The sequence below is a fragment of the Sinohyriopsis cumingii genome, chromosome 16, assembly GCF_028554795.1.
Source record: "Sinohyriopsis cumingii isolate HCF-2022 chromosome 16, ASM2855479v2, whole genome shotgun sequence".
In the NCBI taxonomy this organism is placed as follows: domain Eukaryota; kingdom Metazoa; phylum Mollusca; class Bivalvia; order Unionida; family Unionidae; genus Sinohyriopsis; species Sinohyriopsis cumingii.
In genome coordinates this window covers 39,182,943-39,208,207 of record NC_142976.1, presented here as the reverse complement: position 1 = coordinate 39,208,207, position 25,265 = coordinate 39,182,943, and the positions used below count along the sequence as shown (strand labels likewise).

Sequence of the window (25,265 nt, the reverse complement as noted above, 5' to 3'; positions counted from 1 at the left end):
GTAATGGTAATGTTCCCTTGTGGCATGGTTGATTGTTCATTGTTATTTTCAACATCTTTTACCACTGTTTGGGGAAGAAATACTTTTGACCTTCTGACCAAAGGAAAAAATAAAAAAATAAGCACTCCATAACCAATAAAATAATACATAGTGTTATTTGAGCTCATTTAATTTCTTCCTGACTGTATTATTTTAGGTGCTGTGAACATTTCCCAAGATGCCAGCCAGTTATGCGGATCTTTTGTCTTTTGTAAAGTGACATGTCCAGGAACTGCTCAATTCTCAGTTTCATCTTCTTTTTGGTCTTTGCAATTTGGAAGATAAAATGATGTGAAGTTGTTAGAAATATTAAGTGTAGTAAGACATACCATGCTGCTTGCAAATAATGAAAAATATTGAAATTTAACTAGATATAGGCCATGTGTGGAGAGGATAAAGAAGTAACCGAGTTCAGCAACACTTCTGAAGATTAGAAACATCGTTAAAAAGAGTACATTAAGAAATGAAATAAAGAAAACAGACATCAAAATGAAAATGTGAAAACCTAGAAAAAGGAAAACAGCGGTTATACACAAATCACACTATAAAAATGGTTTGTATGTATCTTTATTCACCACAAACTGTGTCTGAGAAATGGTTGTATATTGACCTGGTAAAGCTGACGACATCTTTGCGTTGTATCGTAAATTTAGTTGAATTCAAATTTAGACATGTATCCACATCAAACACGTGAATTAATTGCATGTCACTCTCTACAACTTGGGTCATCTTCCCATCAATGTTAATGCTTACATTAATGTCATTATCACAGAATAGAATCTGCAAATAATGTTTTCCATAAACATTGCAGTACATTTTGTTTGATACGTGAACTAGGCAAATCAACATTTGAATTAGTTTAAATTTTTTAAAAATTTTATTTTTATTTATTTATTTTATTTATATAGCGAATTAACAGTATCCACAGGCGAATAGGTAAACATATCAAACTCGTTAGAACAAAGGGTAACAGAGTGGAGAGAGGTAAGGGAACCAGACTATTCCACAATCGGCTTAGTCGGTAAAAACAAAGCAGAAACTAATATTTGAGACTGGGTATCTAATCTATTTTACTTTCATTGGCAACAAATACTGAGAGAAAGTAAAGCCGTCTTTCTCTGACGTCATAATATCGTCTGTACTACTGTACAAGTCAACCGATTCTCATCCGCCAAGATGGAAACTTTATTAACGTTCGATCTAAATTATGAGTTATGTGAATGAAAATCAAATAAATGTAGAAAACACCGCAGTCACTGCGATCGAACACCTGAGGCGCTTCAGAGACATCATACTTTGCAGGGGAGAAGGTAAGAATTTAAACATTGCAGTAGCATCAATGTGAAATTGGTGGTATTCCGCAATACAGTACTGTATGTAGTACAACTCGCATGTCATGTACGCGCTCTGAGTCGCTTTTTGCAGTAATTGGTGTAATTTTGGAGAATCTGATTACATATACCTCTAAATTGGGTTTATTCAGTTTATTTCGCTCCTTGTGCATAAAAATTACACTGAATATTATTGTATAAATTTCTGGAGAAATGCTAAACGCAAATTCATTGATGACATACATTTTTAGACGCAACCACCGGTTTCTGTCGCGCGCTATGATTTAACAGGGAGAGCGATTGCTGTTGGGAAGACCTTGTACTATAAATTTAAAAAAACCACGACTGTGTCGTCATTTATAAACAAAGCTTGGGAAAACACCGACAGGAAATATACTCAGTTCGGCACACAAGCATATTAAGTTGGAGGTAACTAAGTAACTTCGTATACATCTCATGTATGGTATGTCCAGTGCCGGCGCCAGACCCGGCCAGATTATCTGGCGCCCTAAGCAAGGTTAGATTCTGGCGCCCCCCACCCCGGAAATATCAATTTCAGAATTTATAAACGATACATTTTTTTTTAAAATGCGCCCCCTTGAAATCAGCGCCCTAGGTGGCTGCCTAGTTTGCCTATATGGTAGCGCCGGCCCTGGGTATGTCGTATCTTATATTTCAATTCGTACATAATACCTATATTTCCCATACAAATATCTTCTTTCATACACTCAAACGACAGAAAGGCGGCAGTCAGGTTATATTTATTTTAGTTAAATTTTGCATTATTGTTACTCAGTTATATCTGGTTCATCTCAATATCTGCTCCAGAAACTTCAAAAAGTTCAAAACACACCTGCTTGGATCATACTTAGAGTACCACGATCAGAGCACACCTCCTCGCTGCTCTGTACCCTACACTGGCTATCCATTCGATCGAGAATCAAACATAAAATTTGTTCTCTGTGCTACGTTTCACTGTTGGACTCTAGTCCAACATACCTATCCGACCTCACCCTTGTGTACACACCAGCAAGATACTTACGCTCCTCTTCTGACAATAGTATACTCATTATTCCCACTATGAAAACAAAGTCATATGGACAGCGTTCTTTTGCATACCAGGGCCCAGCAACGTGGAATGAATTGCCCACTGAACTTAGACACAAAGACACAGTGATCACATTCAAGAGGGCTCTCAAAACACACTTATTTCGATTGCAAGAACAAACTTAAAGACCTAATAATGTTTCCTACCTGAAATATTCTCAGCATGTTTTTTTATTTTTTTAAGTTTTTCTAATTTCATGTTGTTTGTTTTTGTAATAATATTATTATATGTTTTTTTTTTTCTTATAGGTGTTGTCTAATGTTGGACAGGGCTTAGAGCTTCTAAAGATTATTAGCTATACAAAGTCCTCATTATTATTATTATTATTGTCCTAATATTTAGCCAAACTTTTTTGAGAAATGTTAGCTATGCACTATTTGTTTACAGAATAAAAACATCAATGTCCCTAGTCAGGTTCACAGTGATCTTGATTTTGGACAACATCAAGTCCAAAATACAATTATGCATAATCTGTAATCATAGAGAAAAACTAACAAATACAAGTTAAATATATAACAATTTACATGTTCACCAATCACTAACTTTTAGACCCGTGATACATGGAACTCTGATTTAAATAGGGACTACTTCACTGCTTTGATTTTGCAGACGTACAGGGAATTTTCACTGTGTATGTCACACACACACACACACACACACACACACACACAGAAAGAGGGAGAGAAAGCACATTTTTAGGAAAATTATGTTTTCTTTGAGAATCCTTAATCACATTACATTAGGAATGGTAGCCTGCTACCTCTTGAATCCAGCCCTACTAAAAGATGAAAATCATCTTTTTCTGTATATATCAATAGATAGATGGCAATAACTCTTGGCCATTAACTCCCCTTGGCACCACAAGGTGTCACTAGTTTTTAGCTGAGTGAAATACTAATGAGGATGTTCACATGGTGGTGTGGTTGGGAGGGTTTTTAAATAATGTAATTGGATAATGGTAAATATTTTTGGAGTAATATAATTTACTTAAAAAGTTTCTTTCTCCTTTGATTACATTTTTCCAATCACAATACATTAGGAGAATAAGTAATATGAGGATGAGATGCAGAGCATCTGACCTCTACCTTGGGTATCCTTCTAGGGAAGGATCACTGTATCCTCATGTGAATGATAACCCATTCACCTAATTAGATCGCAACAACTTGGGGTCACTTGACCTGTGACCCTAACAAATGGCTAAGAAGATAAATATAGAAATCTTCTTACCTACATAGTTTCACTGGCAAATCCATTGAAGCTAACAGGTTATTATGATTGATCTATTTGGGTCTAGTGGCCATGTGTCCTGTCATCTACTTGATTCAAAGTTTGCCTCTGTGAGCACTAAATCTCTGAGATGATGATCAAGAATGGTTGACTCTGCTTGCCAGCCAACAGCTTCTATTATATCTTGGATCAAAACGTTGCACTTGCACACAAGACTCAGAGATGGCTTGAAGCTTCTGAGCAGTAATCTTTGTCACATCGGAAGGAAGAGGTGTTTGCATGTGCCACTACTGGTTTCTGTGCATTTCATGTAATACTTGATAGCATGAACAGGATCTTGTATGGCTGCTTTCTCAACCTGTCTAATGGAAAAAAGCGAGCTAGAGATGACTCTCTGTTTGCTGACAGTAGTAGCTGTTTTTGGGTTACAAAGAATGGTTGTGTCAAGAGACCCATTAAACCATCTGATCTGAACTGAAGAGAGGTTGGGTCAACATAAAGGGCATACAGCTTGCTTAACCACCATGCAGACGTTAAAGCTATCAATAAAAAGGCAGCCAGCTCAGGGATTGAGGCACACAGAGGGATGATGTAAGCCTTCAGATTGGAGGGCTTTCTTGCTCTCAACATTCTCTCGACAATCAAAGGATTGAATACTTTGTCTGACAAGGTTGCCTGAATACAGGCCAAGCATGTAGAAGAAGAGGAGGGTTGGGGTAAAAAAAGACCACCAGTGTCCTATGGCCATTTTGAATTTTGCACTAGATGTGGCTGTTACCAAATACTGGTAAGTGTCTAAAGTGTGCAGCAAAATTGAACATTTGAATGAATAGGTGATATCAGACCCACATATTGTCCATCATTATCAACACAGATTTGAGGGGTTGATTTATCAGACTACACTGATGCTGGAATGATCGAACAGGAGGAAGTTGCACTAGATTCCAGTTGATTAAAAATTCCATGTCCAGATAGACAACAATTCTGGGATGGAAGAAGGGCTGACTTTTCCCAAGTCACTAGAAAGCCTAGATGATGTAAAAGAGAAATCATTCCTGCCTCAGGGTAGAATAGAACTTACCAAATGTTTCTGGAGGATATCATCAGGTACACTGCTGTTGTTGTAGATGACGTCATTTTGAACAAGGTGCCAATGTAATCCATAATCTCGGTAAAAGCCCAAGGGCTAATGTTAAGGTCAAAATGAGAACTTTGAACTGACAAACTGTGTTGCAGTAAGCAAAAAGATGGAGAATAAGTTTGTGACACAGAGTGGATAGGGATGTAAAAGTATGCTTTGGTCGTATTGAGACTGATGGCATGCTTGTTCCATCAGATGGAGAGGAGGATTGAAGTCACCATGTTCATCTTGAATTGGTTGGCGTTCAGAAAAAGAAACAGCCTTGAATAACACCCTGGGGATTGTGATTTTTTCACAATATCCACCGACTTTTTACAAAGTTTTCTGTTTCTTTTTTGGTGAGTGATCATATCTCCTATTGTAGAAAGGCATTCTTCTTCTTGTGATCTGACAGTGCCTCTGTGAAGAGGGGAGATGAAGAGAGGGGAGGGGATTGTTGATTAACAAAACCTAAAGCCCTTCCAAATTACCTGGCTTCCCCCTACCTCCTTTCTGAGGAGATAGGGAGATCCAGTGAGCTCAAAATTAAGTTCAACCACCTCTGCACAATTGCTCCTAGGAATCAATGCTGGTGCACATGTGACTGAGAAGATCCATTGTCCTGAGGCTGCTTAACATCCCTTCACTCTGGCAGGGTCTGAATGGTTCCAAACACCTATGTGGGTTGAGCGGAAAGGTGGATGCGCAGTTCCTGAGCTGTCTGCCTCTAAACTTTCTCTATTTTTTCTCCAAAGTAACAATGGACCTAACTGGGTCATCCAGAAAGGGAGGGTATGACAAGGTTTGAGAGACGTGGCTCGCACACGTGACACATCATAACAGGAGTAAATTGGCTGAACCCGTCAAAGCCTGGCCATGGTATAGTAAGCAGCCCTGTTCAGTGACTCTGTCAATCCTGGCCATCGCCTTCATAACACGGTGATTGCTGGGTGTCACAATTGAGTCTAAAAGGTGCCGATGCATAGAGACTTACACACACTGCCACAATGAGATGGAGTTGGCTAGGCCATGTTCTCAATGAATGCCATGCTCTGACCTCAGACATGCAGGGGGCTTCCTTCACTGACTCTCTTTTTCCTTCCCTTCAATGCTAAATGGACTATGGCTTTGAATGTGCATTTCATGTATTTAGTAAACATTTATCCTGATATGATTTAAGAAGAGAATAAAGTATATGTTAGCAAATCAGTATGTGACTAACTAGTTAAAAGCATAAATTAGTAAATCATTATGTGACTAACTAGCTAATATGGTAGCCCAGACTTCCTCCCACCACGTATTACAGATGCTGCATATCATAGACAGTGTAGACTTCCATGCTCTGAAGTTGCATAAATAGCATTTAAATGACATTTTGCTGAAACGACACAAGAAGATGAAGCAAAGCAGAATTTAGTTATATATCAGGCTACTAACTTGCTAATATAAATATATTCCCCATTACTAAGGAAGGAATAAAAATCATTCTTCAAAAATAATGTAATTTTAATTGTTTTTACATTAATTGAATTAGTAATATAAATATTTAGATTGGCACAGAAGTTTTCACAAATCATGTTTCTTTAAAACTACATGTATATATCTTTTTCAATTCAGTGATTTTATTTATTAATTTGACTTGCATGTTATTACTTAATACATGTGTGTATGCATGTGTATATATATATATATATATATATTTTTTTTTTTTTTCATTTATTTGTTTACAGATGGAACTTGTTGCTGTAGTTGTACTGGATGCAAGTTTAAGAAGCCACAAAAGTCCAAAAGTAAGATAATTCATAAGAATTATAGAATGACTTAAAGATGATTGATATACAGCACTTCATCACTACAAGGCACCCTCATTATAACACAGTTCATGTTATATGCTAGTACAGTCATTTAATTTTTTTTTTAATTATAGGGCAGTTTAATTATATGGTGGTATTAAATGCTGATACAAATTTCTTAAAACTATAGTGTTTACCTTTAAACATGTTTTTATTATAACCTTTGGTAACATGTTATTGTAAAGAAAATATGGCAGCTTGTTAACTATTGTAGATCCTTGAAAAGCAGCTCATTTGTATGTTCGGTTTCAGTATAATTTTTTTTATTATGTTACGGTAGGAAATGTTATTATGACAGTGTTAGTGATGTTTTATTGAAACTCAAAGATATATTCAACAAAGACTTTTTTTACAAACTAAATCATGAAGTAAATGATGATCAACAGATATAACAAAGTTGAGTGAAGTATGAAATGTACATTATAATAGCTGTCAGCATAATGGGTGGACAAGGAAATGTTTGAGTTTCTCATCATTTCAGTTGAATAGCTTCATTTTAGTTAATAGTTGGACAGTCCCGTATTATATACAGTGGAACCTCATTAATATGGACACCTTCATTTTTAGTGTATGTGTTTCCAGTTTAATAAGTTTTCCTGATAATTGAATCATTTTTATTTTATAATGTCATCATATTGTATACAATATGTACATGTATTTGCTAGCTGCACATATATATTTGATAATGTTGAAATAAATTAATGGATCTATTGATTTTGTTACACTTTATTACAACATGCACTTATGCATAAATAAGTTTAAACAATTACTGGCAAATCTTTTTTATGCTGGCTGGTATCTTGAATCGTGATTGAATTGTTGTCAAAGATCATAGGAGATTCATTTCCGATTATATTTAAAAAGCTGCTTTCAGGAAATGTGTGTGAAGTTTGATAAATTTTCTCTTATTTTCAAAGTTTGCCTCATGAGAATGTTGGACGTTCTTACCATAAAATGTCTGCAAGTACCTCATCAATATTGTCCAGTATTATTTTTGGTGAACGGTGTTTTTTCAACAGTTTTTTCTTTGTGTACATTTAAAATAGAGTTACTCTCAAAAAATACTTCAACGTGTACCTAGTCTGGCTTGTACGTTTTATTGCAGAACCAGGTTACAGACAAAATCATGCTGTTGCTGGAGAAAATAATTTTGCAGGAGGCAGCAAACAGGGTAAGGATGTTAGGGAAAGATATAACAGAATCATCACAGTAAAAGAAAATGAGGAGCCCAGAAGGAGGAGAGATGGGGAAAATGAGGAGAGCAGTGGCCATTCCAATGAAAAGAGATCTAAAGGAAGAGTTTCAAGGAGAGATAAACATGAGAAGAAGAAAGCTGAAGGGAATGTGGAGAAGGTAAAAGAAAAGAGACTCTTTGGAGAAGTTGCTGGGATGGACAAGCATGAGGAGGAAGAATCCAGGACTTCTGTTCTCAAGAGTGTGGAAAAAGAAGATGAAGGAAATCCAGCAGATCTTGATATAGAGGCAGTCCCAGAGAAGAAGGCTTCTTCTGATTTCAGGAGTGAGCTTAACACCATTAATGAATCTGATGTGCATGAGAGAAAATCAAGGAAAGCCATGAGCAAGACTCAGCTTGAGGATGAAAATGAAGACAAGGTGAGCACAGTGAAATCACAAGTGCAGGATATTGATGGTAGGAAGAAGCAAAGGGATGAAAATGAGAAAAAATGTAGAGATAGGAAAGATAGAACATCATCTCAAGTAGATAATATGCAGAAAATGGTCATTAAAGGAAAATCAAAATTGTAATAGAATATTGAAGAGCAAAGGGATGACAGAGAGAAAATTTGTAAAGGGAAAGAAATAACATTAGATGTAGATGATAAACAGTACATAGATATCCAAGAAAAATCGGAAATTCAGGGCATTCTAGTTATTAAAAAGCAAAGAGGTCATAGAGAGAGAAAGTAGTTGAGAAGGAAAGAAAATGAAACCTTTAACGCAGATCATGGGCAAATCAAATACATCAAAAAGCAAACTCAGTTATGGATGATGTGGTTTTCAACAAAAATCAAATAGAGATGAATCATGGGAAAAAAAATAAAGAGAATCTTTAGCAGACCATTTGGATTCAAACAATGGAGAAAACATTAAGGTCCTAAAAAGTGGGAAAGCTAATATAGATATTGTTTCTTTTCAGGAGGGAACATCTAGAAGACACAGCTCAGAAAAGGAGATCAATAGTAATAAAGATGAGGAACAGACTATAGAAGATCCTAAGGGTCAGATAATGGAAATAATCAGCAGAAAAGTTGGAAATGAAAATGAGGAAAGGGAAAGAGGAGAACCATCCAAAAGGAACAAACCTTCAAAAGAGTTTGAAGATGCAAAAGAATCTCTGATTGACAATGAAGCAAGATTGCAGGCTAAAAACAATGTTGATGTTTTGTCTGATCAAGAAAGTCCAGTTGTTTCTAAACAAGAAGAATCTGGTGTAGCTGACATCCATGAAGAGGAGCAAAGAGAAACAAGTAGCAAGATCAAGAAAAACTTAAATTGTACCAATGTGGACCAAGAACTTGAGAAACTTCTTAAAGATGAAGCCTATGCACTGGTCCATGATGTCATTAGCCGAGTCTTGACAGATAAAAAGCTGATGAGCAGTTGGCATCAGCTAAAAGCGAATAAATCTTCAGAAAGTGTTGAGATTCCATCGGTTGGCAAAGCTGAATATGAGAGGAGTAAAGATGAGGCTAACAATGCTGAGCTAAAAGGAGATCAAGCCAGAAAGGAGTCCCTTGAAGCAGCTGAAGTGCCTGGCCAGGATCCAACCTTTGAGATAAAATCTAAAGAAGGAGATCTGGGTGAACAAAATGAAAAAGCTGCAGACAAGCCATCAGAATCAGATGTTTCCTCAGTGGATGTGATTCACCTTTCTAATGAAACCTTAAGCATGATGGCTGGTTTAGGTCCTGTCCCAGTTAAAACAGTGAATGCAAGTCCCACCATCAAGAAGAGAAAGAGTGTCACCTTTGATACCAACATCACCAAGATACATTTATTTGCACCATATAATTCAGAATACAGCTCATACCAGGTTAATTTAATATTTGTATTTTCTGTTCTGCCTGTATAAACATATCACAAGACCTGTTATTATTTAAAATGCATTATAAGCATTGTTTCAGTCAGAACTGTGTATTTTTATTTTCATTAGCAAAAAAGAATCTTTCTTCTCTCAGCATAATTTATATTAAGGCTGTTGCTTGATGTTCTAAAATAACTAACCCAGAGCACATATATTATATATTGAGTTTTGGCAACAAAGGTTATAAAGATCATATGCTTATGAAGGTTTGTTGTGTTCTAAACAGTGAATGCAAAGCTCAGGGATGTGGAACAGGCTCAGTGCGCTCTCCTGCATGCTGTAACAATATGAAGGCACACTTAATGTGATCAGATTTGAAGTTTTGAAAATGAGTACAACTTTTATGCTCATGTAGACAGTTTTACATTTGAAGTGCTGAAACCGTGAGCTTTTTCTCATTTCCACTTAAAACGGAGGTATAAGACAGTTTTTCTTGTTATTTCCAGTGGAATCCATGTATGTCTGATTTATAGGGATTTTCCTGTTGACATTTGCCAAGATATGTAATAGAGATTGTTTAGGATTGGCTTTCAAGCCTATACGTGAGCTAGATGGGTGAAAATTGAACTTTCATTTTTTATTGGATCCATTATATATTTCATGCTTGCCTCATTTTAGCCCAATCTCAAAGTTACCTAATTTTTTCACTAAGGTTCATCTGCCCATGCGCAGTTTGATCAGGTCTGCTTTAAATATTATGGGTGGAAGTCTGAAATCCAGACAGAAACCATTCTTGCACCTGCAGATTTCTTTTGGTAAGAAAATTGGGCCTCAAAACTACATTTTCTTTCTTCAGATATATTTTTTAGTGTGGAGAATGTCTGTGTTACTTGACATCATTGTGAAACTACATCCTCCTTTTCATCTCTAATAGCATCTGCGTGAGTCTATTGTGAACCTTCTTGACGTTGCAAGCCATGGAGAGAGGGTATTACCTCTTGATGCAAAATTACATCTCTCAGTTTAATGAGTTATAGATTCACGCTTTAAGAATAAATGTTCAAGTTAAGATACTGTTATGTTTTGCATAATTTGTGTTGACATTATAAAACTGTTTCTTAGCTCATATTTATTGAACAAAAAATTCTTTTTTCACAGGAAAACCGAACATGGAGGAAATTTCCAGGTGAGACTCATATCACATATACATTTAAAATTAAACTTCATGATCAAAGTTTTGATTTCAACACCTTTTAGTAAACTGGATATCTACCTGTGTATTGTTACTTAAATCTACATTTTACCACTATCATAATGTTTTACAGTCAACTTGCCTTGAAGGTAACCTTTGTGAAGCAGTCACCTGTCTTACAAAATAACATCCACAGGAACCACAGTCTGATCAAAATTGAGATCTCCAACAGAGATTAGAAAGACACAAATACATCATTATGCTTTGCTGACCATTCATTCAAAATTTAGCTTAGACTTTAAATATTTTAAAATGTAGAAAATGCCATTTAGAACATGACATTTCTAATGATGACTCCCTAATTCAAGATGAAATCCTTATCTGATAGGTTACTAAAAATAAGTAGACCTGGAATTACAAAGGTCACCAGAGAGTGATTCTTTACTAGTACCTGTCAAATCTACTAATTTTACTTGGCTCTTGATTATATTCAGATTGCAAAAACCCATATGCCAGTTGTTGCAAAAATGATCCTGTGTTAAGCAATCATCTGTTTTTGTGGCCACTTCTTTCCACTGCAGAGGTGACTTCTGAAGACAGGCTTTACCATATTTACATAGGACACTAGAGCTTTATTAAAGTAAAGCCAAATAAGAATCCATGTGACATGTTAGTTTAAGTGATTTTTATTACAAAACATGTACATGAAAAGCTTTAACCAGACTTAAAAATTTGATGTTGAAGAAAAGCTGATTTGTAGTTTACGGTATGGGGTGATAAGTTCAAGGGAAGAGGCAAGCAAACAATCCATATGCAAAAGTATGATACAATATGGTCAGTCAGTAATGACACTTTGTCATAAATATGATTTTTAGGATATACATTTTATTAACAAACCACTCACTGACCTTGGCGTTTTTTTCAAGGAAAAGTATATAGATTTAAAACATAAAAAGGATCATTTCATTTGAAATATTTTATATTTTGTAAATCAAACAGATGGGCAGGATGACTTTATGATGAACAGCAACATCTCTACGAATGAAAGTCAGCCTGTTGAAAACCTTCCATTTGATACAACCCACACAGAGACTCTCAGCCACCTTGCTGGTACAGCACCAGTGCTTAAGCCAGTTGATATTGCCACCAGCAAGCAGGACATACACTATCAGGTAGAGCAGTAATTAGCAGGAATTCTTTCATATATATATATATATATATATATATATATATATATATATATATATATATATATATATATATATATATATGTAGATGGCAAAGTATCAAGTAAAACAGCAGTTTAGACAAATGGTTTTAATAAGTGATAAAGACTGTATTTTGTTACGTAAAGATTGTGTCATGACAGTGCATATAATGGTAATAAAAATATACCACAATAATTCATCAAAATTAAACAGGCTTTTAATGATGTGAAATCATAGTATGATCAGTTACCATCAGCATAGAACTACATTGAAGTGATGTAAATTAAATAGCCGTCCTAAACTTTTATTGATCTATAAGGTCCATGGACATATCTACATATACTTCAGTGATATACTGAGGGTGGTGATAAAGAAGACAATGATACACTGAAGGTCTTCATAGTGAGGGACCTGTACCTATCAGTTGAACAATTAACAGTGCTCTTGTTACTTTCAGGCCATTTTAGAAATCACACAAAAATTTGTCAGCCTGTTGAATCAGAATGGCTGGAAGCAAGCTCAGAGTGTTGTCAGCAAGGCATTGGAGCCTGTGAATAAAGATAAAGGTCTGCACAAAAACAAACTGGACATGGTTTTTCATGAAGATAAGGATGATCAAAAAGGCTATGAGTATGAGGAGGAGGAGCAGAAGGAGGAGGAAGAGAAGGCTGACTATAACACATCATCTGGTCACAAAGGTAAAAATTATTGACCTTATGGTACTATGAGTTCCATAGCTATTGGCCCCATACTGTGGCTAAAACCTGGCCAAAATCCTTGAAGTGTAGCACAATTCATTAGGATTATCTACATTATAATTGGCAGCTAATTAAATTACCTAATTATGAAGTTGAAGTTATATTGAGATGAAAGTGATTGCAAAATAACTGTAATAGTCTGTAGGCCATCACAAAATATATAACACATTAACTGATTCATTATTTAAATTTTAAAAAGATACCCTACCAAATTTCCTATGTAGTAGTGGATAGGATTATGCAGAATTCCCAGCTACAACATTTCAGTCCTGAGAAGTTTATTCCCAAGTAATCAGTTTGGTATGCCCATGATGTGTTTATGGAGTTGATATAAAATATTACCCGTTTCTTTTCATCATGAATTTTGTTTGCACTCTGTAACTTTTAACATACTGCATGAACAGAAGCACAATTTGGACATGATGCGTTATGTTTGAAAGACCAAGGGCAAGTTTGATTGTCATTTTTTTCTGACAGAATTTGTAATGGAGTTTTGACAGTTCTAGAATTAGAATTTTTCTATTTAGTTCCATTTTATTAGAGAGACATTTGTTAAATATGGATACATTTCTAGTTTTCCAAATACAATAGGTCCAGGCCACATACCCTTTCACCCAAGAATAATCATTCTTCTACTTCTGCTGTGTATGCACTGTGCAGCACACTAGACTTGAACAGTGCAAGTTTTAAATCAAAAAGAGATAAAGAACCAAGTACAATATGCATATACATGAACAGAAAATAAATATGTGCTTTAAAAATGCAAAGAATAAATAAAGAATAACATGACAAGAAAATAAAGAATAAACAATAAAAAATAAAACGTTACAAAGAAATTAAGAAAATAGTAAGTCTTCAGTCTGTGTTTTGAAATAGTAATTTTTATATTTCTTGATATTTGACTGCACTAGAGTTAAAATAAAATTCATGTTTGTTTATTCTAATCAGGTTCCAGCAAATATCCTGGGGATGAAAACCTCCATATAAGAAGTGCTGCTGTTGGTCAGGATGATGATAATGTTACTATCCCATCGGGTCACAGTGACCCGATTTGGCCCAAGGAACTAGGAGATTCTGAGATGACCACTGGTCAATCAGGTTCCATTCAGGCAGCAAGTTCTGTGCAGTATCCCAGCTCTCCAAAATCCAGAGAACCATATGATGGCACAGTGCCTGTTAGGAATACAACTCTGCCATTGGATAATGATCAGGATGACCAGCTGGGAATGTATAAGGGATCCACTACTTTGAAAGAAGATGCACAACAGAGGTATATATTGGGGTATAATCAGACAGCATGCAGTTCATAATTTATTTTTAACAAGTTTTGCCCCAATATTTAAACCTTATTATAGTCCTTCTGTCTTTTAGAGCTGAATGTTTAATTGATGAATCTATTTAACCTAATATTTTTTTTATTGCATGATATTTCTTCTTTAAGTTTATTCAAAGTTTTTTTTAAATAAATGTTTACAAATATTATAGACTAGAAATGTGTAATATATAAATATTTATTAGGGTTTCAATAGCAGCTGTTACATGTTTATCCTGGATGTCACATTTCAAATCTCCAACGCTGTAATATCAACAAAATCAAACACAGAGAATGTGCAACATTAGAGGAGGCTGTCCATGTAACACGACATTCATTTGACGACTATTTAAGAATGCATTATGTTAAACTCAGAGATATAAGAAACACTTGCTCTTGATATAATTTCACTATCATCTTGAATGCTACCTGTTTACAGATCCATTTGTCTTTTACATATGTCAATATCTGGATACATTTCCTTTTGAATGATTAAATAAAAGCATGATACTACTCACGATGAAAAGAAGTCTTTAAAATGAATATATTTGTACTTAACTATTAGGAATGGTCCTTCATTTATACTTTTATTAGTTTATATAATGTAAACGTGTAATAACTCAAATGTCAATCACTCAGATACTCATCATCACTCAGATGACTCTAGTCTATGACACTGTAACACATTCTGATATCTGCTAACACATTGTAACACATACTCATATCAGCTAACACATTGTAACACTTTCTCATGTCTGCTAACACATTGTAACATATTCTCATGTCTGTGACCATGGAAAACTCAAACTATTGTAAACTTTGACCCCAGAAGTTTAATCAACAGTGCTTTGACTTGTCCATCTACTCATATAAGATGAATTTTTATGGTAGCAGTAGTAGATAAGACATATATGATACAAGTATGTTACTTTGATTTAAAAATCACTAGATATATGCCAGAGCTGGTAGTAGAAATAGACCCAGCCACCAAGTAACCCAAGCTGCTGTCAAATACTTTTAATATCATCACCATATATTGTGCTAATTTCAGAGAAACAGATGAGGGCCAAGATGGGAGGGAACTCTGGAGAACCAATCTGCCTCCCCCTCTTCCCAAACCTGACCTGCTTGCCCCAAACCCTTTCCCAAGAAGAGGGAACAGCCTCCCTGTTGTTAGAGGACCACCCCTTCAGACCCCCATGCAAGCTACAACAATATCAGATCTTGGCAGAATCAAGGGAAAGTCCATCAGCTTGAGTAAAACTCCAATTTCAGATATCAGCCATGACCTTGCAAAGGAGAGTGCCAGAATTCCTACAACCATACCAAGCATAAACAGACCATTTGATCCAATACAGGGTAGGAAACTGGGTAAAGCTTATGATGTACTTTTTCAGCCTGCTAGCCTACCTAAGCCTCCACTGAAGAAAAATTTAAAAGAAATATTGGCTCCAATTAATGGGAGATCACCAAGTCCTGTTCTGCATGATGTCTTGTTAAGAGGAAACATACCTCATTCCTACCCAGTCCCAAAAGCACCACCACTGCCTCGCCAGGCTTGGTCTGAGAGAAATGTCATACACGAAGTTGAAGTTGGTGCCTGGGGTATTGATGATCACACCATGACACCAGATGAGGAGGAGCCATATATCCATTATCCACATCCTCCTCCCACTCCATCACCTAAGATTCATCAGCCACATCCACCCTCAACACCAGTCACCTCAGCCTCATCTGCATCACATCTTAGAAGGAGATATAAACTCAGAGCTCCTAATGTTCCTGGCTTTCATGATTGAAATTTGTATAAATACATTTCTTGCAGTTTTATTGTCTATGTGTGTGCAATTGTTTTTATAAAAATGTATCTATAATGTTCATTGTGGCCTCTTTAGTTAAAAATGTATTTTTAAAACATTTCTTGCAGATGTATTTTTTTCATGAACAATTTTTAAATATTTTACAACTTTTTTTTCTTTAAACATTCAGAAAGTTTCAAGAAAATGGCTATTTATCATTTGGGATCAGATTTTGACTCATTGGGTTTCACAGTGGTTTTGACAGATTCCATGTTTTTGCAAAGAATTATAACATCAAACAAATTTAAATATAGATAACTTTGGATTTTTTAAAGCTATGTCAGTAGCTGTGTTTGGGACCAATTACGCTTTTGATTCCAATGAATTGAATGTATTCTAATTTCATTCAGCTGTGGAGGTATTTTTCATTATTCTTGAAAAAGAGCTCAGTGGATAGTTCATGCTTTAATCATAACTTGTATAAAAATTTATAAAACTTTAATGTCTCAAATGCATGTTTCTTTAGGTATGAAATTTTCAGTCGGTCAAACATTTATTGATTTTAGTACAGAAACATACAAATGTGTATGGGAAGAACTTAATTTTCCCTTCTTGTCTGTCAATTTCTCACAAATATATAATAATTTTAAAAAATCACTTATTTCTAAGTCAGGTGTCTCCTTACCAAGTACCTTCCCATCCAAACAACTGGCACACATTTGTTTCTAAAATATACCAACATTAATTTCTTATCTGTAACACCAATGAGTATGTTTTCCCAGAAAAATGAAAATACATCCTTTTTAAAAACAGATCTTTGACATGTTTCAGCATCATAATTCTTTGTGTATTTTTTTGTTTATGGTTTGTCGTTTGATAAATATGTTATCATATTTTTTTTATAATTATGCAACGAAGTTTTTAATTTCAGTCATCAATTATGCAAATACTGTGCTTTATGAGGATGGAACATATACATTAGAGAAATCTTTCTGAAATATTATCAGGATGAAGAATTTTTTTTTAAAGGTCAGGTGGCTGAAATTTTAAAATGAATTGTGTTGTGCTTGTGTTGAGGGAGCTGAGTACAAAGCTGCTCAGAGGTTGAGTATTAATGTATGTAGGAATGAGAGGTGATCCAGTATCATGTTGTAATGCAGTTCTATGGACAGTCAATTGTTGAAACCGATATTACTAAATAGAGCCATTGTGCAGAGTTACAGTGGGTGATTTAGATGATTTGCAGGCCATAACTCAATAAAATGACAATGTAGAATGCTGAAAATTACTAACATTTGAGGTCATACCAAAAGAGAACTGTACATCAGATTTTGTTGAAATCCAATAATAGTGAAGAGAGTAATTTTGTAGAAATAAAGGTAGGAACAGACATAATAATGGAAGGAAAAGATAAAGCACCCTCCTAAAACAGGCTAGCAACAATACTACATCAATTAGTATAAATAGTACTTTATTTTATTCTGGTATTGTTGTAAGTATTCTTGGGTATTATTTTTAAAAAAAATACCTAATGATAGTATGTAATACTATTTACCAGTGCTTTCAATTCTGAAAGCTGCTGATGTGATTTGTGGAGTTAATACCAGAATATGAGTTTACTAAATTATCTTTCCTTCCATCAATATGCACTTTCTTGCCAAGCAGTAGAATGGATGTAATAAAGCCTGCTATGTCTTACTTGTGATACATTCAGGATCTACTGCCTGCCATCACTTGCAAGGTAATACATTTGAGGTAAAACCAGCAGCACTCGTGTCAAACTTGGTAGATGTACTGCATGTCATGGCTTTCTGGGCAATAACTAACATTGTAAGTAAAACTGCCAGACACCACTTGTAGAGCAATACACTGGCTGTAAAACTGCCTGCTGTGTCTAAATTGGTGATACAGTAGAAGATGTACTAACTACTGTGTCTTTCTGGGCAATGCCTACCACCTCTTACAGGGCAATACATTAGCTTTAAAACTGCCTGCCTTGCCATGCTTGGTTGATACATTAGATTACTCCTAGCCATCTCTTGTAGGCAATACATTATCAGAATTAAACTTCAAAGCAGATTTATTCAAATTCAAAAACACTAAATACATTTTATTATGCAGAATCATAGAGAGCGATGTGGACAATTGGCAGCTGTCACTCCATAAAATGATGTAGTATGCTAAAAATCACAGTCATTTGAGGCCTTGTCAATAAAGCTGCACAGAAGATTCTTTTATAAATAAAAATCCAATAATACATAAAATAGTAATTGTGCAGAAACAAAAGTGGAACAGACATGTATCAATGAAAGTAGAGATAAAACACCCTCCTAAAACCGGCTAGCTTAAAGACATCAAGGTCTGTTTGGATTAATAGTACTTTTTTTGGTTCTGGTATTATTAAAAATATATAAATTTCTTTAAAAAATATATAATGATAGTAGATAATACTATTTACCAGTGCTTTCAACCCAGAAAGCTGCTGATGTGATTTATGATCTTCATACCAGAACATCAGTTTACTAAATTATGTCTGAAACTGTCCAACTTTTGTTTGGCACAGTTACTTTTTTAATTATTATTAGATTTCAAGCATTATTTGGCTGAGTTAAAAATGTCTAAATTATGCATATAATTTTTTGTGTGCACATTTATATTATTATTATTTGAATTTCGAACAAGATTTTATGTACTGCCTATTTTAGATGAGTTCAGTTTTAAGTGTTCTTTGTCATAATTTTTTACCCCAAATTATGTAAATCAATCCTTTATTTCTACACAATATTGGGCTCTTCTTCATGGATTTCAGCTTAATTTGATCTACAGTTTCAGAATGACAACATCTCAAATGAGGTTACTAGTTATCAATGTTTTTGCAAAGTTATTGACCCAAATTTTTGGATTAACTCCCCTTTTGTTTCTACACACCAACTCTTTTGTGATCATTATTGAATTTCAGCCATATTCAGTGTGCAGTCATCATTTTGGTAGAGTTATGACCTCTGATTGCCAGTATCAAGTGGGTTTTATGTTACTCAACATAATGACTATTTATTATCACTAGATTTAAACCAAATTGGGTGCCCAACTTCAGTTGATACCTCACTGTTTACTTGTCAGTTTTTAAAATTATCTTTTAGCAACACTACAGCCTGAACACTGAAGACTCCAACCCTTGTTTCCACAAGATAACTTTTATTGGACTTTTCAGAAGAGTTCAGGTTTTAAGTCTTTTTGGTAGAGCTCTGGCCTCAGTTTTCTTCATACACACAGTTTAATTTCCTTGCCTAATTCCATTTTTTAAAACACATGATTTCATTCAAATTTGGTATGTTGGCAAATTCTCATCCACTGTGGTTTCCAAACTGTGGGAGACATGAATTGCATGTTCTAATACAAGTGATAAGATCTTACCCAGATTATTATAGCTTTGGTATTTATCATCTAGCAAATTTACTTTGCTGTTTGAATCAGGATGTTGAATTTAATATTGATTCACTAATACTGGGAAAAGTAGAAGTTGCTATTTACATTTAACAAATGTGCAAAATGTTTGTCACTAACAATACTGAAAGATGAAATTTAAAATTAGTATTGCTCATATCTTTTGTATGTTGATACTCTTCATAATCTTATTGGTAATGGTTAATTCTATTTGAACTGTTATTTATCTTTTAGACCAAATCTATTGCGATTAGGGGTGTTAATACTTGTGGATAAAATAATTTTAGTGTTATGCACAAGACACTGGTAGACATTGTATCAGCAGTTGCCGATTGATGATTGAAAATAATGGAATTGTATTTAAAACCTGCACAATGGTTCCACTCCCCACATCTGGATTCATTAAAGTAGTGCTCTCAGGAAGCAAAATTAGGCCTATAAGTACTGGTGGTACGTTGGTTTTCTTCTGAATTTGTCCATTTTCACTAGAGGTTGAGATAACTCGGGAACCATGAAAGTTCTCTATAAACATTGTTTCCAATACTCACAGAATATGAGCTTTTTATATTTAATTTTGTCTGCATTGTTTGTTTTTTTTACATGATTTGTGGTGCCTCACTTTGTCTAACGGAAGAAAATAATCTGTTTCATGGCATTTTGATTAAAATAATATCAAGATTAGCATATTTTTGATGGAAAGAGAGTGGACCATTTATTGAGTCATTTATTCCTACACCATTATTTTTTATGCATGTTTATCCTTTTATAAGAACCACTTGTTTTCCAGATTTTGTGTTAGTAACTAGATTTATCATCTTTAAGCTCTGACTTAATTTTTAAAATAGCTGTGATATGCTAACTGAAAATAATCTTGTATAGAACTTTTATATGCCAGATGTGTTCAAAGCTATATTTGTATTGTGTGGAAGATTATAATTATTTCGTATATTTGAATGAGTCAAGGTGGAAATGTGTGGATTTACGTGAAAGAGTTCTAAAAATTATAATAAGTAACTTTTTTTCATTATTAAGGCCTATTGTCATTCTCATTTTTTCATTTTTCACATTGTCATTTTGATTTACTTAATTCATCTGTGTATGTGGAATCAGTATTTCAATAAACTTTTGCCTACATTACTTTTCTTGTATTTCATTTAATAGAATATTTTGTATATCTATCATGTTTGCATGCCATCATGTCCATGCAAATGGAAGGAGGCTTAAAAATAATTGAAATAAAAGGACCAGACATGGTAGACTAAAGCATTAAAATTAGCTTTTTGTGTTGCTATTTTTCATTCGAGCAAAGCCAAGATACTTTTTTCTTTTTCATTCCACCAGCTGGAAGTGATGATCAAGAAAACTAAAGTTTTCAGTACAAGCATGAATTTTCTCCTCACCAGGCTCAGAAGCTCTAAAGTTGCAAATTGGAAATGACTTATAATTACCATAGGTATTGAATATAAGTAGTCTCATATAAAAATATGGAGAATTATTTTCTCTCTTTTGCTGATTGAATTGTTGACATGTTGCAGAACTGATACTAAACTCCACTTGTGCTTCAGGTATTATCTGTTTACATTCCCTTGCTCTAGGCTATCTAAGGATAGAACATTTGGGATGAGGACTGGCATTGTTCATTTAATCAGATCTTTCTGTCAGGTCAAGGTCAGAAATGGAATGCAAACACATTCAGAATATTTGTATTGAACTGAATAATGATGATTAGCAAATGGGGAATTTTGGTCTAAATAGAGCACCATCTTTGTCCGACCCCATTTTTAATGGGAACCCATGTGAAGCCTTAGACAAATCTCTCTTGAATTGTGACCAAATAGTAGCAATAGGTGACCATAATTATGATCTGCCTAATATTAAAAAATGTTAAATCTTTCAAACACTTTTAGTGATATGTTTCATCTAAGTAATCTTGTTAAAGACCAAAAATCAACTTTTAATGATGTTATACTTACCAAAAGTCCCAAACTATTTTTAAAACAGTTAATTTTAACTGTTGTTTGAATGAATAGTTTAGTTCAGTTTGTACTTTATTTGGGGAGGAAGTGAACCCTAACAAAAATAGCAAATTACATTCATAAGAGAGCTTTGATTAATAAGCATATTGTTTATGATAAAAGTAGGGCTCTGTTTCATGTGAATTTTGATGATGTACATAACACATACACACTAGCTGCTTGTCTTTGAATCAGTGAGGAACATGCTCAAGCTAAGCAAAATTTTCCTAAGAAAGATCCTTCCCCATACAAGATTAGCTCATATTGCAAGCTATTTTTAAGAAGAGAATGTTCAATTGTTTTATAAAATGTATAAATAACCAACTGGGAAGATGATTGATAAAATCAGTGGAACAAAGTAACAAAACTAATGAGGAGTAATATTAAAGTTACATTTATTTTATTGATGCCATTTCTGGATGAAGTCAAAAGACTAGTCTTCAGCTGTTTAACTTTTTCTGTCCAAAGAAAAGCTCTTGATCACGCATCGATTCTAATTAAATGAAGCAAAATCATATCTGACCAAAATAATGTATGCTCAATTTTCAATTATTTTTTTATGTAGCGAAAGGCATAGAGTGGAATCAGGATTCTAATGTGACCCATCCATGCTTTGATGCTATTAAAGTAAACAAGTGAGATATTCATGAATTCTCATTAATTATGTTCTAGAATCAATGAGTGAGTGTAAATTCTATAAAGTCAATGGAGTATACAATATTCCTGTAAAACTTGTAGACTATGGTGAACTTACTTTGTCTGGACTCCTATCCAAACTTATTAATCCTACTTTCTTACAAGATGCTTTTCCTAACCATCTTATGGAAACTATATTTGCTTTATATATATATATATATATATATATATATATATATATATATATATATATATATATATATATATATATGAGAAAATGAATCTGTCCATGTGGCGGATAATACATTGAAAGATTAGTTAATGTAACAGAAGATCAGAAAAATATCCATTCTTTATTCCTTTGTGTACTGAAAATTATAGACCTGTAAGCATTCTTTGTTTGAAAATGTTGATAAAAGAATCTCCATCTCAAAAGTTATCAATCCATCCTTATCTGTTTTCAACCAGGATATGGATGTCACACTGCTTTGTCTCCGTGAGGATTGGCATCCAGTCTTGATGAAAACAAATGTGTGGCAGCAGTCTTAATGGTGCTATCCATGGCATGTAAATGCCTGTCCCATGAGATTTTAATTTTAAAGAATTGGAGTTTATGGAATAGGCAATACAATCTGTAATCTAATTTCAAACTACTGTACCTGTCACAATGAAAACAATATGTAACACTACCATTCAGTGACTGGTTAGACATCATATAGGGGGTTCACAGAGGTTCTGCTCTTGGGTCTCAGCTATTTAATATCATCATAAAATATACATTTTACTTTGTCAAAAAGACAACACTTTACAACCATGCAGAAGATAATACTCCAGGAGTTATATAAGGATGTGCTGCAGTTTTAGAGTGAAGCCATTGTCAACTTGCAGGTCCAGTGTGGAAGAAAAGCCAATACAGACATGTTCCGTGCCATCTGCCAAATGATGCATGGGAGTTACACTTGTTTCTCCATGGGGGGAAATCAGATTGACAACATTGATTGACTGCTTGGAGTTGACATAGATTTCCTTATGAAATCTGATGAGCGTATAAGTGAAATACGAAGAAAACCTTCAAGACAACTGAATGTATTATTACAGCTCATTGGTCGGTGTCTAACTTTAAATGGAAATTAGTTTCACTGTATATTCACTCATTTTTGGTTCTAAATTTAACTACTGTCCTTTAGGACAGTATTTTACTCTTGATGCAGAAAAATAAGAATAATGAGCCCTCCCTTTAATCTATGATGACTACAATGGCTTGTATGATGATGGTTGGATTACACTATGGCCTCTTAAGTTTATAAAATCATGGCACATAGACATTTATGAAAACTTGACTGGCCAACCCCCCAATTCTTGTTATAATTTCAGGTACAAACAATAATGAGAATCTACCTAATGTGAGAACAGAAAGGTATGGCAATAGTTTCATTTAGGTTTACTGCTCTGCTTGTCTGAAACAGCCTGCCAAACAAAGTTCAATGTGAAAATTCCTGCAGAGTTTTCTGCAGGTTGTTGCAAACATGGGAGGGGACAACTTGTATGCAAATTATTCTTGGTTCTAATGTTGCTGGAAAAGTGACAACTAACAATGTTTTCACAGGCAAGACAAAAATATTCGGTTGAGAGATAAAAATGTGACTTTTTTGTGATGTGGTGAACTGATTGCTTGAAACATACTCAAGTCCAAAATAACAGTTCTTTGGAAAATATGCAGAAAAAAACACAAGTTAAAAAAGATTTATTTTATTTTTGTACATATAAAATCTACATTTTTATACAACTATTATTTTTTAATATTCCATGCAAATGTGTATATAGAGTAGTGCATTTGGAGAAGTAGAAGACATTTCAAATGATGAATTGGCAATGGCAGACATGTTGATAGATATATATGGCAATGTCATATATATATATATATATATGGATGACACATCAAGACATTATTGCATATTAAAATAGAAATCAAAGAGTATGCATAAATGAATTTGTTCTCTTATTCACAGAATGTCTCAACATTCTGTCCCAATATAATTATTTGCATGCGAATATATAAATGAATCCTGCATGGCCTATAATATTTTTCATATCCGATATATATGAATTTAATGAGAACTTGTTGAAATATTTAACTATTTTGTTGAAATATTTAACTATTTTAACAATCATATATCATCATACATTTAACATATTTTGCTTTGTTAAGTGTTTTATACACATTAATGTCTGTAACATATCATCACAAGTAGAAATATATTCTAAACATTCATCACAATTTTTCAGTTAATACACTAGAAATTTTATTCATCAGTCAATTTTGGTTCACACATTAAAACATTTCTCCAATACAGTTACTCAGTCAATTGGCCCAGAAGGTACAATAATTAATAATTTACCAGTTATACATCAGAATGTCAATATGGATATGCTGATATTGAAATGTGAATGATAAAAGTGGTCTGATACTGTATAGTATTTTCAATATTGTCAAATGAGCGAGCACGTACTTTGATCCTGTAAACATCCTTATCTTCAAGTGGTCGCACAGTATACAAAACTCCTATTCCATCATCTAATCGAATTCTGAAGGGAATCCCTTCTTCATTTTCCATTATCTTGAACTCTGTTTTTCGCAAGATTACATTATTTTGATTGTATGCTATCAGTCGCAGAAGGTCCTGATGAGCAAGTATTCCACTTGGAAGTGCTAGAGTACGGAACTCAATGACATCTGCATACTTTGCACTGGGAGGGCAAGCTACATCAGCATCGATACACTCTAGAACGCAGTAACTGCATGATAAAAAGTAAACCATATCAATGATGAAATGTAATTTTGACCATCTGTTACTTATTGAGTTATAAATTGTATGTAACTTTAAAAATACTTTTATAAACACCAAGCTCAAAATAGTATTTTGTCTCACATCACAGTGTTGGCTGGAAATGTACAATATATTCAAGCCTGGCCTTGAAAACACATATATTTAGCAACAATGTCTAAAAGCAACCATTTTCAACAAGCTTCCTTGCACAAGTCTAGCGAAAATTCTCTAAATATCATGTCTCACCTGCTCCAATGTAGCATAATTCAAAAACTTCAAAATTCACATAAGCATGAAAATGTCACTGTGACCTGCTTTTTCCCCAGCATGAGTAGTAGCCTCCAAAATG

General features: G+C 34.3%; 2 protein-coding genes across 3 annotated transcripts in view; one reads left to right on the top strand and one right to left on the bottom strand.

Moving 5' to 3' along the window:
- The first annotated feature begins 1,217 nt into the window (after positions 1-1,217).
- Positions 1,218-20,558, top strand: LOC149780250 (uncharacterized). Its single transcript, XM_089937058.1, has 9 exons — positions 1,218-1,349; positions 6,556-6,615; positions 7,784-8,292; positions 8,837-9,733; positions 10,883-10,910; positions 11,916-12,088; positions 12,582-12,822; positions 13,831-14,152; positions 15,246-20,558. The coding sequence occupies exons 1-9, from the start codon at positions 1,247-1,249 to the stop codon at positions 15,991-15,993; spliced, it is 3,081 nt and encodes a 1,026-aa protein (XP_089793184.1). The 5' UTR covers positions 1,218-1,246; the 3' UTR covers positions 15,994-20,558.
- Positions 20,559-23,821: 3,263 nt separating this feature from the next.
- Positions 23,822-25,265, bottom strand: part of LOC149780249 (hemicentin-1-like) — a 118,476-nt gene continuing 117,032 nt past the window's right edge. For both annotated transcript variants that reach the window (XM_089937033.1, XM_089937034.1), the window contains one exon: positions 23,822-24,884. In XM_089937033.1, coding sequence (XP_089793159.1) covers positions 24,506-24,884 — 379 coding nt within the window. In that variant the 3' untranslated portion in view covers positions 23,822-24,505. The remainder of the gene's footprint in view (positions 24,885-25,265) is intronic.

What these genes read in the sequence shown, in the direction of transcription:
- LOC149780250 (XM_089937058.1), top strand. Translation starts at nt 1,247, where the DNA reads ATGAGTTATGTGAATGAAAATCAAATAAATGTAGAAAACACCGCAGTC. An exon ending in CATACTTTGCAGGGGAGAAG is followed by an intron (nt 1,350 to 6,555) that starts GTAAGAATTTAA and finishes ATTTGTTTACAG; the next exon opens with ATGGAACTTGTTGCTGTAGT. An exon ending in CACATCATCTGGTCACAAAG is followed by an intron (nt 12,823 to 13,830) that starts GTAAAAATTATT and finishes TATTCTAATCAG; the next exon opens with GTTCCAGCAAATATCCTGGG.